This window comes from Polyodon spathula, chromosome 11, assembly GCF_017654505.1.
Source record: "Polyodon spathula isolate WHYD16114869_AA chromosome 11, ASM1765450v1, whole genome shotgun sequence".
NCBI lineage: Eukaryota > Metazoa > Chordata > Actinopteri > Acipenseriformes > Polyodontidae > Polyodon > Polyodon spathula.
Window position 1 is genome coordinate 38105109 of NC_054544.1, and position 13052 is coordinate 38118160.

General features: G+C 37.6%; 1 protein-coding gene across 5 annotated transcripts in view; it reads right to left on the reverse strand.

Annotated features, from left to right (window-relative positions):
• Position 1: 1 nt before the first annotated feature.
• The window catches only part of LOC121322888 (guanine nucleotide-binding protein subunit beta-4), a 37430-nt gene continuing 24379 nt past the window's right edge, over positions 2-13052 (reverse strand). For all 5 annotated transcript variants that reach the window (XM_041263400.1, XM_041263397.1, XM_041263401.1 and 2 more), the window contains 9 exons: positions 9274-9388; positions 7529-7567; positions 7207-7313; positions 6498-6561; positions 5643-5805; positions 5448-5514; positions 4586-4787; positions 3733-3949; positions 2-3172 (listed from right to left, as the gene is read on the reverse strand). In XM_041263400.1, the coding sequence (XP_041119334.1) occupies positions 3066-3172; positions 3733-3949; positions 4586-4787; positions 5448-5514; positions 5643-5805; positions 6498-6561; positions 7207-7313; positions 7529-7567; positions 9274-9330 (1023 nt within the window). In that variant the 5' untranslated portion in view covers positions 9331-9388 and the 3' untranslated portion in view covers positions 2-3065. The remainder of the gene's footprint in view (positions 3173-3732; positions 3950-4585; positions 4788-5447; positions 5515-5642; positions 5806-6497; positions 6562-7206; positions 7314-7528; positions 7568-9273; positions 9389-13052) is intronic.

Below are 13052 nucleotides of genomic sequence, written 5' to 3' on the forward strand. Positions count from 1 at the left end.
TAAAAGAGAACTGATCTTCACAATTATACAATCAGCACCAAGCAGTATTTCAGCTAAACAAGGGCACTCATGCACTAGGCACCTTTATCCTCGTGTTAGGCAACTTATGAAACTTTCAGGCATTTTCTTAAATTTCAGGGCACTGGCTATTGTACAACTGCCACCTGCTATAGCAAAAATACAAAAAACAAAAACAAAAGAAAACATTAAAAAAAGCAGCATTGAGCAAGGATTATACAAAAACAAATGAACAGGTTTTTTGGGGCAGAAAAACAAATTTGTAGCCTTAGCTAAAGCAAAATGAAGCGTGGAATTTGACACCATGTTACAGTACAAATTCTTTCAACACTTAGTACTTTTTGCAATACACTATACCTAACTTTTAATGATTTTTCTGGAAACCACATTCTATTGTCAATATATGTATACTTAGAAATGCTTAAAAAAAAAAAAATCAGGGCAATGCAGCTAAAACTCACAACTGCTACCATAATCACTACATGATTAAGAATTTCTTAATAATCAATAAATATAATAAACATTTTAGTAGTAACTGTAGCAAGTAACCCATCTACTTAACTTGATACAATGATTTACAGAAAACTGCCTGAAATGAAGGAGCTGCATGTTGCATTTCAGTTCTCTGAAAAGCAGAAACACTTTTTAAATGTACATACATTTTAATAAACCAAATTACTGGATACCTCTTTGTGGTTTCTTTAGTGTTGTTTTCAGATTAAATTTGGTCCCAGTTTTTTCTAAATTAAAATACTATTATGTGATTTCCCCAAAGTGCAGAATTGTTCCCGTTGGCACATTTATTGGCACGTCAACAAAAACTTACAGGCATACTCTGAAGGGCACCGGCATGGACAGTACGGAATAGCTTTCTAGTACAGTCAGAAACTGGATTATTCAGAACCTTTGATGTGCCTACGTCTGGTAGAGTGCTTCATAATGAAACCAACCTGTTCTTTCAACTCAAACAACTATTCTCTTCAGAATCTAAAGAAACATGCAAGAGGCAGCAATGGGACACAAGCTCCAGCTCTTACACAATGTGTTCGCTGTGACCACGTTACAATTTAACCAGATCAAATTATTGGACATGTGATACTCCACTGCACGGAAAAAAATAAAAAGATCTAATCAATTAGATACCGCTTTTAAAAGGTAAGTATTTGGATGTTTGCTTGCACTGGGATTCTTTGTAAGCTGCAAGGCAAAACAAATGTGTGCTGTGCCACTACCCATCACTGCTGTGCATTCCTATCTGGGATTATTAGAAAAGAAAAAAAATCAGGCAATAGCACCACTACCAAAAAATGTAATAAAATTAGCACTGCTTTGTGAAAGCTAAACAAGTCCTAAAAGAACTTGCACACCACTGCCTCCCAACAGCTCATGATTTAAAGAAAATATGTCCAGAATGCTGGCAAAATTTTCTATACCTGCTCCAAAAAGTAAAAAAAAAAAAAAAAAAAAAAAAAAAAAACCTAGATCTTTGCCTTGTCAGTTTGAATGATGCTCAGAATTTTTTTTTTTTAAATGACAAAATGCTAATGTGCTTTCTGGTTACATTTGAACTATTGTTACATGCATTTTTTTTTGTTCACTGTACAAAGTGAACTTTTTTTTTTGCTAACCACTCTTACTGCTTGAAACATTTGTTTAGAAAACAGGTTGCACATAGTGATTACAGACCAGATTAAAAGAAAACATTTACAGACGGAATGTCTACTACCCAGTAGTGGCACTCAGTGGCGAGCAGGGCTATGCAATTTATTTAGTTATTCGGGGACAGGTGGGTAATGCTAAATGAAGGCTCAAAAAGGGGCTTTGGCTGTCTGTGGTCTAAATGCTGAGGAAAATCCTTGCATCAGCAGAAATAACAGCATATCATGCATTAACATTATAAAATTAGCCAATACTGGCATTCATATAATAACAATAATACTCAAAAGTCAAATTAGAACACAGGAAATATGGATATTTAAATTATAACTAAACAGATTCAGCTTCCTAATTTAGTTGTGGTCCTGCTGCCTCTGCCTAGTCAAGGTCAAAATACTCAGTAGATCTGCCAGAGCAGATACTGAAACCTGCTCCTGAACAGACTGAACTGCACAGGAGTTTGCAATCCTGACAACAGTACTTCAGTGCTTTATGACAAAGAATATTTTAAAACTTACATCAGTAGGAAGACACCAGACTGCCAGAAGTGACCAACTGCTGTATGGGTAGGGGGGTGGGTGTATTAATAGCTCAGTAAATTTCAGTTTAAAATTAATAATATGCCATTCATTTAAAATCTAAAATTATATATATATATATAATTTTTTTTTTTTTTTTTTAAAGTGAAGAATTTAGAATGAAGACCAAGACCCCAAAAGTTGTTTCCCCAGTCCCTTGGTCATTTTCTGTATTAACCCCTGTTCTTGGTTTCCAAATGAAGCCACAAAGTCAAACGGTGGTGCAGGGGCAGGAAGAAGAAACTATCATAAATAATACTGTATTCAAATCACCAAAGAGGTACCACCAGATTAAGTTTCAAGCAACCATTACCAAAATAGCTGGCAAATATTAACACAAAACAAAGCTTAGGTTAACCTTTATCCAAAGTTAAGTAGTCCACTAAGAAGTTGTATAACAGCAATCAGTTCATCCACAACCAAAGTGTGACATATCAGGTTAAATGCAAGCTATAAACCAATTATGTGGGGTGGGGCAAAAGAACAAAATTAAAAACAAAAAACAAAAACTTAAAAAAAAACCCCAAAAAAAGACAAAAATATATAACAATGACTGGCTCCTAGCTTCTTGGTCACCATGGTAACATGCTAGCCCCTGTCAAAAGTCAGAGGTTTGCCAGGGTTAATTTTTCATTTCTTCATTCGATTGGACTATTTACTGAAAGCTTTGTGTAGTAAGTGAATAGAAAAAATTTCACCTGGAAATACAAGGTAGAAAGAACGTTACTTTCCTCACAGCTGTAGGCTGCAGCAGTGACTCCCCCTGGATCTCAGTGGAGGACATATAGTTAACCTTTGTATCCCCCAACCTGGTTAATTCCAGATTCGAAGAAAACTGTCCCAAGATCCTGTGGCTACAGCCATGCCATCATCAGTAACTCCTAAACAGCTCACACGGTTATCGTGACCAGCAAGGACACCTGGGGAAGACAACAGGAAAACAAGAAGTGAGCAAGAGCTGCTCAGCTTTCCCACAACTAAAAGTCCTTACTACCTTATAACGTTGGCAATGTACCAAGACATTATCAATCCTGTGCTGGAAGGAACTTGCTGCTACTCCAACTCCACCTTCACTGCAACGTATGGATTGACTCAATGAAAGCAATTCTATGAAGTGGTTTTCACTGTAGGAATAGGCTATGGGTCACATGCATTTTGAAATAGCACAAAAGTGGGTTATTATTTCAATAAAGCAACGCTGTTTTATTCTGGTTAAATAGTTAAAAGGGAATGCAATTTACAACACTACAACATGCTACTGCTTTAATTAACCAGTTTCCACTATACAAAACAAAACCACAGCGCATAACAGAAGTTGCTGAATACCGATTTTGTGGGATGGACATTTAAAAATTCAAAGCTTTTTAAAACTTCTTAAAATATCCAGCTTTAGTAATATCTAGCTAGGCCAATTGTTTGTCCCCTTGATAAATGAGCTGTGTAGTAAGCTCCTGCCACTACTGCAGTGTTTCACACTCACCAGCACGCTCTCCCTTCAAGGTGTCCCACACGTTGCAGTTGAAATCGTCGTAGCCTGCAAGCAGGAGGCGGCCACTTTTTGAGAAAGCTACAGAGGTGATTCCACAGATTATGTTGTCGTGGGAGTACATCATTAACTCCTGGTCAGCCCGCAGGTCAAACAACCGGCAAGTGGCATCATCTGAGCCTGTGGTGAAGGCATTTCCATTGGGGAAGAACTGAGAACAGACACGGGCAGTTAGACGCAGCACTCATCTTGCTGAGAACAACTGTTACAGTGTTGATGCAAACTTATGTAAACAGATTCCTTCCCTTCTGTGGAATATAAAATGCATGGCTTATTTATCAACAGCTAAATTATACTTCCAACAATACAGTTTGATTTCCCCATGAGGTTGCTACCACTTTACTATAAAATACATATGTTAAACTCTGTGTTCTGTTACCATTGATAACTGAAGCTCCCCAAGGCTCTTCAAGTAATAATGCAACCGTGGTTATTTTTTGACAAGTAAAAAAAAAAAACACCCAGTCAACATAATTTACTTGTCATATGGTGGCTAGAAAACTACATTATAAATGTTGCAAGATGTAGTTTTCCTTGAAGCTGCACATTCCAGACGGCCTCAGGCCACAGCGTTCCTTCTTGGGACGCGTCTGACCCGGTTCGGGAATTCCACCTGGTGTTGCTATCTTTCCTTGTACGTCGTAACCCCATCTGTCGACTGCGTCCATCGCCCCCCCCAGAGGATAAGAGGGTCGTACTCACGACCGGGACCCTCTTTACCGTGCCCGACCTGCGGTGGCTTCCGTAGCATACCAATCTAGACTCAGATAAGAGCTTTTGTACTTACACAAACAGCGTTGATATCGGACACATGGCCAGTAAATGATTGCCTGCACATTCCGTCTCGAACGTCCCACAGTTTAGACGAAGCGTCGCAAGCACCAGATACGAATGTCTTCATGTCGGGGCTCAGGGACAAGCTCATGACGTCACCAGTGTGGCCTGTGAACGTGGTAGTTTGTTGGCCGGTCTCAATGTCCCATAAAGCACTAAAAACAACGACAAGGCAGAAGGATGAGCAGGGATATCCCCCACTCTGTATTGTACTATATAAAATACATTCCACAGGCACCTGAAGTGTATGTAACAGAGCCGCACTATATCCTACACACACACAGGTTCTGGTTCTAGGAAAAAAAAAAAAAAAAAATTAAACTTTAAATAATATAAAAACAAATGGAACTCAGGCCAAGACAATTAATGTTATTTAAGAATTCAGGTTTCCCAGAAATACTGAAAGAAAATAAGAGTGGAACATCATTAGTGGTAAAACACGAACATTTAAAAACCAAAACAAAAAATATTAATAATGTAACAAGTATGCCAAAATCATTAATTTAAAAAAAATATATAAAAATGGGTCTTTGGAATTAACAGATTTCTAAAGCTGGACTGGCTCCTTGAGTGTAGGGAGGCTCAGTTTACTCCAAATCCATTAAACACCATTCAGTCCGTTATCCATTTAGATGTGCGTCAACTTTGACTGAGTGTAACTGGCACACAAAAAGAGCTTGCTCAAACAAGTTCATGACATACCATGGAATATGGAATCACTGGCTATTCTACAGTGGAACTATAGGTTACCATCCCAATAAAAACTGGAGGTTTACAAAAAAAAAAAAAAAAGTTTACAAAATGCTTTAACTCACCAGGTTGTGTCTCCTGAGCTGGTCACGATCTGGTTGTCATCCAAAAAACGACAGCAAGATAAATAACCTGAAAATACATTAGGAACGTGTTAAAATATTACCGCAGCTAAATTATTTTAGAAAATACAGAGGCTCAGCTTTGTTGTTTTAAATTGTACTGTGACTACGTAATCACTTTAAAAGCACGTCCCTTACCTGTATGCCCAGGTAACTCTCTGGTGACTCGAACGTTACCCTCTCTGGTTTTTAGGCTGTATATTGAGCAGATGTTGTCCAAGCCACCACAGGCAACATAGTTTCCAGAGGGAGCATAGGCACAGGTCATGACCCAGGATGACCTCAGAGGAATGGCATGCATCTGAAGAAAGACAGCGCGATACAATTACACAATGCAACACAATTTTTGTTCCTGGGTAGTAAGTGTTATTTCCTAATTGCTTATGCCTCAAAAGTATAGAAAATGGCTATTCCCCACAAACTTTGCTTTTGTGACCAGACAGTTTTTTTGTGACCAGGACTCACTACAAAAGATTTAGAAGCGAGTAGTTTTTCGAGATTTACGATTATATTGTAAATACAGTATAATCGTAAATCTCGAAAAACTACTCGTTTCTAAATCTTTTGTAGTCATTTTTGTATTACTTTAGTATAAATACATGTTAATTTGGTTTCATATGTTGTTTTTTTCTGACTATGTGAACGAAAAGACACACATTTGCCCGTTTTCCCACTGGAAATAGTGATATTTTGAAATATTACTGTCCTGGTCACAAAAGCAAAGTTTGTGGGGAATAATAGCCATTTTCTATACTTTTGAGGCATAAGCAATTAGGAAATAACACTTACTACCCAGGAACCAAAAAAAAATTTGTTACACTTATCATACCAGTACAGAGATATGACACCAAACGATGGGTAATGCTCCAGTTACATATTTGATCAATGCCACTTGTGTGCATTAACATTACATAAAGAAAGAAGATTTAAAATAGGTGGACAAAAATTATCAAATATCATTTGGAAGTTTAAAAATGAATACACACACTTTACCTTGTTTGTTGTGTAACTGTCCCAGATAATTAGTTTACCATCTTGAGAAGCACTGACAAGTAGCCTAGAATGGTTTAGAAAGACAATAAATAAACTTATTTATGTACAGGTCATTAATTCAGTTAACTATTACCAAGTTTGCAATTCCATTTGCTAATAAACCACCATTACGCATGTATTAGGACTTCAAATCTTCTGAAGTTAAACAGTTCAAATGACTGGTTAAGTCAAATGTTCCTCTATCGATAGTAGGGACCCAACTTGACTTTGTATATTACGGTTCTTTGTGCATGTGGGTGCCAGTATGAGATAACCTGCTAAAAGACTGCTTTAAAAGGATATTTTAAATTATACCACAAAAATATTCTGGTATCCATTAATGCAGCTATAAAACTAGACTAAAATGTTTGTGTTCTGCACAGTAATTCTAAGTAATGCACCCTTCCTGATCACAGCAGGCCACAACTTAAATTGTCTTTCTCTTAAAAGCAATTCTGTTCTGCATTTCATTGCAGAAGCACATCTGCGATGTAGAATATGTAAATGGACAATAATGGATCAATATTAAGCAATAGTAACCCTTTTAATACTTGCTATATAAATATTTGAAAAGCAAGTCATATTATGTGGCAAAATGGCTGCAGTTATGTTCAAATATCCAGTATCAGAAGTGTTAGAAAAGGGGTTATAAAAGAGGTCCCATGCTGACCTGGAGTCTGATCCCCAGTGCATTGCGTAGATTTTGGCTAAATGGCCCCTCAGAGTGCGTCGTGTTCTCATCTGGATCCGACCCACAGAATCCAGACCAGCTGTGATCTAACACACAAAATAGTACACAGATTGATCATATATGAATATGATTTTGAATACAATGAAAAAAGGTGCAGGTTTATGGGACCTTTACAAAATGCAGCCAAGTTTTTCTTAACCAAATACTAAAAATGAAGGGTAAAAAAATATGAAGAAAATTTATTTCAAAATAAAAAGAAGTGCAACATTAGTCTCTCCACTAGTCCTAAAATAGCTCTTACCTGGGACAGAGTGGAATCACTACATGCTTTCCGGGCATCCTAAAAAAAAAAAAAAAAAAAGTACAACCAAATATTTTAGCCACTGTTTCGACAAGTAAATACATACCGTAATTTACTTATATAATACATTATAATGATTTTTTGATTTTTTGTATTTGTGTCTTTGTAGCAAATGTTCCACGCTGGTGTCACGGAACGACTTGTACAACTAAATGCTATGTGGTTAAGATTCTGATTTGCCACCTGATTATAAAAACATGCATCTGCAATTCTGCAAGTATTGTTTACAGTGATAATGTTCTTTAATTGATGGGAGGTATACTTTACATAGAAACTGTAGTCTTATTTGAATGCATTAAAAAATTCTCGGGTGGTAGCATAGATGAAATGAGCTGAACAAAGCTAAATTTACATTTAGTACGTTAGCCATTGGGTTGGGAGTGGCAAGAACCATTTTGTGATGTGTGCCTCACCTGTCAAAAAAAGTCACAAGCCTCCACTGGTGGAGTATCAAGTGAAACCTTGCAACAGAGACAGATTAAACGCAAAATGCGGAAGTACAGCAATACATACTTGGAAATGGGATTTACTTGGACCGGTAGCGAAGAGGAGCCGCGACTGCTTTGTGCTGTTGAACTAAACAGTGACCCCCAATAGCCTGGGTGCTTCACAAAACTGGCCTTTATGGGAGAGTGGCAAAAAGAAAGCCATTGTTGAAAAAAAACTCACATGAAATCTCAGCTAGAGTTTGCCAGAAGGCATGTGGGAGACTAGGACCAAGTGGAAGAAGATTCTATGGTCTGATGAGACCAAAATAGAGCTTTATGGCCTCAACGCTATGTTTGATGCAAGCCTAACACCGCACATCATCCTGAGAACATCATCCCTACCATGAACCATGGTGGTGGCAGCATCATGCTATGGGGATGCTTCTCTGCATCAGGGCTTGGAAAGCTTGTGAAGATAGAGGTCAAAATGGATACAGCAAAGTATAGAGAAATCCTGGAGGAAAACCTGCTGAAGTCTGCAAGAGACCTGGGACTTGAGAGAAGATTCATCTTCCAGCAGGACAATGACCCCAAACATACAGCCAAAGCCACACTGGAGGGGCTTAAAAAAAAAAGGGGGGGGGGGGGGGGGGGGGGGGGGGGGGGGGGGGGGGGGGGGGGGGGTAAAGGTCAATGGTCCAGTTCCAAGGACGTAACCGGTTCAGTTATCGGGTGACCTGGACCAGTTAGGAATCTGTGGAAAAAGAGTTGATGGAGCTTGAGCAATTTTGCAAAGAAGAATGGGCAAAAATTGCAGTGCCCAGATGTGCAAAACTGGTAAAGACTTATCCAAATAGACTCATGGCTATAATTGCTGCCAAAAGGTGCCTCTACCAAATATTGACTCAAGAGGGTGAATACTTATGCAATCAATTCTTTGTTTTGTAATTAATTTAGAACAATTTGTAGATTTTACTTTTCACTTTGACATTATGGACTTTTTTGTGTTGATCAGTGGCAAAAACTCCTAATTAAATCCATTCTGATTCTATGTTGTAACAATAAAATGTGGAAAAGTCCAAGGGGGTGAATACTTTTGAGAGCCACTGTACACTTATTTATCAGAAGTTGTAAACATGTCTGATTTGACAGATTGGACATCAAAACCACACAAAGTTCAAGGGACACAAGGTCATGGTTAGATATATAAATCTTCCAGCATTTTGCTAGTAAAACTAGATAAAACAACAATCTTACTCTAATTTGGTTCCGCAGTTGCTCTGCTTCCTGCCGCAACTGTTCCAGTTCACTCATCGTCCCGTCTCGATGTATTCAGTCCACAATCTGCGTCACACAACCTGCTAGTGAAAACCTGCAATGCAACAGATTTACAAGTCAGGTAAACATGAAACTATTTCTGGTTATCCATCTGCTTCTGGTTATATTCCGAGCACACAACTAACTGTCAGTCATGTTTGTTCAAGTAAGATTATTTAGAAAACAGCTACAGGAATGGATACCTTCTGTTTAACTCTTGCATAGGAGGAATGATAGGAATTTTCCTTTTTGAAGACTCACATTTACCAGTTAGTCATTAAGGAAACCAAAACAGCCCTGAAAGGCCCATTTTAGCAGAATTACTTGTTGCAAGTAGATAATGCATTTCCTACAAGTGTTAGCCTAGACATTAATTCAAAATCATTATTTAAAAAAAATTAGATTAATATTTCGAGTACAGTCTACAAAAGGAATTCACACTTTTGTTATTTTAAACTAGGTATGTAGAACACTACATTTTTAAATCATGTATACATGAACAATGATCCAATTGGCTAAAACTAGTGTAGATGTCTGGTATTCAGAATTCTCACTAGCTAGAAAATAACTTCTAAAATTGGTGAAGGACTGTACTGGGATAAGCAATTTACATATTGTTGGTTACGGACAGCAGAAGAATGTCGGTGCTAGGGCATCATTGCATCAAGTATGGGCAATGCATCTCATGTTCTTAGCATTGCTTTGCCTAGTAGTTCCCTATGAACATGTAGGGCAGTTTGGGAAATCTGTTTAATATCAGTAAATGCACTGGGAAAGGCCAATAAAAAGACACTAGCACAGTTAATCCTGTACTTTATCCTTTTTCTCTGTGTTAAAATAATGTTGCCACACCTACAAGCCAAAACAACAAAACCATTATAAATCACAGTGTTTAGTTACTTAATTAATAGTAAATGGTTTACAAGTAGTTACAAAAACTTTGTGTTTTACTACAAAAACACAACTCAAATTATTGAAGGCTTTGGAATGCATGAAACTGAATAAAAACCGGCATCACCCCAGTATTACTACTGTGAATAATTAGATTATCTGGATTAGACATACAGAATCCAGGCCAGCAGTGATCTAACAAAGATTACCTATACAAGGTTTGTTACAGTACTGTAAACTAAAAGCTTACAGGCAACCAATTAATAGTCACTACTTTAAAAGATGTGGATTGTGGATCTACAGTATGCATTTTAATCAATTTTGCTATGAGAATTTTATTGAAAAAGTAAATGGCTGGTAATAATGCACAGTGAGCTAGACTCATTTAAAAGAAACAGTTCCGAATAACCATTTTTAACAGCCATTGTTTGAAAATGCTACAAAAAAGGGCTACATATGATATATCACATCGGCGTGGACAAAGCATTTCTCTTGTATTAAAGAAATAGATATTTTTGCACACACTGGTTATACCGATTTCTCTCAGTAAGCATGTATCACTTGTGTTTTGACAGGACATCTGCTGACTGAAAATAAATAAATACCATATTACTTCAATTTGGCGCTGCAGCGTTTATTTTAAATTGATCAAAATGACTGCGGTGCTTAAAAGAGGGCAGCCTTTATAAGGCGGCGACCTTTATTAATACTACATTTTTCAAATGCTGCAATATTTTATTACATGATTTATGACATTTTAGAAGTATCACGGTTGCTTATTTTCTTTAATCCGGTAGCCTACCTGTATGTAGCAGCGTGTGTAGCTAACCTACTTTGACTACAGTACATTTATCGGTGACAGTTAACGAGAGCCTATTAGGGGGGAGTTGGAAGGTCAGGCAAGTACTGTACCAGCAAATCAGGAGTGTGTACTCGTTAAGGGGCAGGACAATGCTGGTGTGGAAGTTAAATCCAAGAGTGAGACGTAAATGTTTTTCTACAACAAAAAATACCTCAGAACAGCTTGATTTCAGAAAAAAATTCGATATAACCTACACTGTTCTTTTTTCCCTCTCATTTTAACTTGTTTGTAATTTCTCTGCAAGAGAAACCAAAACTAAATCTTCTCATAGATAGTAAGCACATTGTTTTTATTTGTACAGGAATTACAATTGAACTCCAAACAAAACCACCTATAAGAACTTTAGAAGGGTTGCTGTTCTGTTCGTAGTTCATCTTGCATTTAGTTTCAGAGCTGTACTACCATAAAATAAAATGTGCTTACTATGTGTGTACATTAGTTTGTAACATACGTGCTAGATTGAGGCTCACGTCACTTCGGGGGCATTACATGTACATAGCCAGTGTTGTGCGTTTATTTGTTTACTGTGTGTGTATTTTTATTTATTTATTTTTTTTTTTTGTAGGGGGAAGAAAAAAAATACCTTCATGTTTCTTTATTGATCGCGGTGTTTATTCAAGGGTGGCCTCTCTTATAAAGCTGATCTATGACTGCAGCGTCAATACTAGGGCGGCACCAAATCGAAGTAATACGGTAAATAAAACAGGATTTGGTATTTCTCTGACAAACCCCACTTTTTTTTTTTTTTTTGGCTTAGCTGCCATTTGCTTCATATCACCTGCTGACGCAAGGCTCCCCACGGAGCTGCATTGACGTCAGGGGGCTGGAGATGTATTACTGGAGTCTGCACTTTTTAATCCAACTTCCAACTCAAGAAAATAGAGTTATACCCTGAACTGAGTCATGATTTTGTAGCAGGAGGTAGCGTATCAATTTTGTTGTGAATATGAGAACATACAGTGGAACTGTACAGTATGTTAGCAAGTTTAGAAAGATCTTTATTTTAGGGTGGAATTAGTTTCACCCAGCCAAAATAGTTACTCCCATCAATCTGCATCTCCCAACACACAGCCTTCTGAAGAGCGGTTGGGCAAGGCAGTGACAAAGGGGACGCCTGTACTTTCTCTTTTGTTCAGTGTGTGTCATTCAGAGGAGCAGCACTGCTTGGCACAGCCTTGCAGAACCACATCTTGCCATTTAATGACTCCATGTTTAGCAAATGCACTTTCCTCAATAAAAGGTATTCATAGTTAAAATAGCTGGTTCTTATGCAGGGGGGGACGGCTGGGGACGCACGACAAACAAAAACAAGCCACAAATTCAACATTAGATTAAAAAAAAAAAAAAAAAAAAAAAAAAGTAATGTCGTTGGAAGAGAACACTAATGTTTATGTCTCAAAAGCAGTTTTAAAAATCTAGAAGGAAGCCTATTTCCACAAAGAGCATGGTACTGTTAACATGTATGAATGTGCACATCATCGTGTTTTGTTTATGATACAGTTAGAAAATGCACCTTCCCACATTTACATTCTGGATCAGGCATGGAAATATTCCCCACCCACTACACAGAATGGGGACGTGTGCAGATTTTCTGGGGCATGCTCATAAGAGTACACTTTATTTTTTCATGTTATTTAAAGCTTTTGATAATTAAATTAAGAGCCACTGAAACTGCTTAAGCCGTTTTAATGTAGGTGCTTAAAGTACGCCAGGAATGTAGCGCTGATATTTTTACATTCCACTTTGCTTTAAAACAATGGTTATCAATCCACATACTTGGCTGTTCAGCTTGATGTATCATGGAATGTTGAACTACCAGTTCTCAAGTCAGACTGACAGCAATCCCTGCATCCTCAATACACAGATCTGCCTCATTACAGGAGCTGGAATTAGCAGCAGCCTGTTAAAAGGCACACATTTAAATTTGGGCCAACAGTAACAACCGATATGTACAAAAATACCAAAT